General features: G+C 38.4%; 1 protein-coding gene across 1 annotated transcript; it reads right to left on the reverse strand.

Moving 5' to 3' along the window:
• Nucleotides 1–339: 339 nt before the first annotated feature.
• Nucleotides 340–843, reverse strand: LOC131649597 (uncharacterized). Its single transcript, XM_058919350.1, has one exon. It carries the CDS (start codon nt 841–843, stop codon nt 340–342), a length of 504 nt encoding a protein of 167 aa, XP_058775333.1.
• Nucleotides 844–1,389: the final 546 nt, after the last annotated feature.

Raw genomic sequence — 1,389 nt, forward strand, 5'->3', positions numbered from 1 at the left:
GCCACAAATATATACTTAAAATAACGACATTTTGGCACTTATCAGTAACACCGAAAGGCATCACCGAATACTCATAATGTCCATAACGTGTTCTGAAATCCGTCTTCTAAATATCTTCACCTTTCACTCTAATCTCAAGTCAATCTTGCTAAACACATGTGCACCCACAAATTTATCCATCAAGTCATCTATTCTTGGAAGTGGATACTTGTTCTTAATCGGTACTTTATTCAACTATCTATAATCAACACAAAGCCCCATACTTCCATCTTTCTTCTTCACTAGCAATATTGAAGCTCCCCACGGTGATACACTTGGTCTTACAAACTTATTTTCAAGTTAGTCCTCAAGTTTCTTTTTCAACTCTATCAATTCCAATGTTGACATCCTGTATGGTGCCATTGAAACAGGTCTGGTACCAGGGACAAGATCAATAGAAAATTCAACTTCTCTTTCTGGCGGTACATTAGGAATCTCATCGGGAAAAACTTCGAGAAAATCATGCACCACCTGTAACTCATCAATTGCATCTTGATTCTCAACAGACAATGATGCCATCAACAAAAACATTAGAGCTTCTTCGTGCTTCAATTTCCGGAATTGTCTAGCAGACAACAAACCAGTTTCCTCCTCATTAGGAGTAGAAAACCGCACATACTTGTTATAGAAATTAATATGAACACAGTTATACTCTAACCAATTCATACCTAAGATAACATCCAATCCCCTTAACGGCATACAAATCAAATCAATAGCAAAGTCTCTGTCGAAGATCAATAAAGGACACTTTAAACATACAAGGGAAGTAGTCATCGATCCCTTATCTGAAATATCAACGGCCATCTCTCTATTCATAGAGGACAACACAAGACCCAACTATTCCACACAATCAGCAGCAAGAAAATAACGATTAGCTCTTAGGGATGAATTTATGGTATTTTCACGGGTTATTATAACTAAGTTATGCTCTAAACTTAAGCAAATTGTGATAGTTTCATGGGTTTTTCAATGAGAATTGGACTACATAAGTATAGTTCATGTTGTGAAGCAAATAGAATCACTTTGGGTACTATTGATGCAGGTTTGGAGCTGAAAAGTAGTCTTACAAGAGCATGAAGAGGAAAGGAAGCTGGAAGAATCAAAAGAAAAGCAAAAGGGAGAATTTCTAGCAAGGCCGCGCCGCGAGGGATGCAAGCGCGCCGCGCCAAACCCACTGTTTTGGGTCGAGCCACGGAGACGGCGTATCCAGCCCAACTCTTATAAATAGAAGCCCTAGCTGCCAATTAAGGGTGCGATTTTTGGTGAACGAAATTAAGAGAGAAATCTGATCCTGAAGCATAGAGCAACCATTGAAGAAAGATTCTACATCAATTAAGAGATTTTATTGAT

Source organism: Vicia villosa, linkage group LG2, assembly GCF_029867415.1.
Source record: "Vicia villosa cultivar HV-30 ecotype Madison, WI linkage group LG2, Vvil1.0, whole genome shotgun sequence".
NCBI lineage: Eukaryota > Viridiplantae > Streptophyta > Magnoliopsida > Fabales > Fabaceae > Vicia > Vicia villosa.

Bases quoted from the DNA above. Each gene is read 5' to 3' on its own strand.
- LOC131649597 (XM_058919350.1), bottom strand. From the start codon at position 843: ATGGCCGTTGATATTTCAGATAAGGGATCGATGACTACTTCCCTTGTA.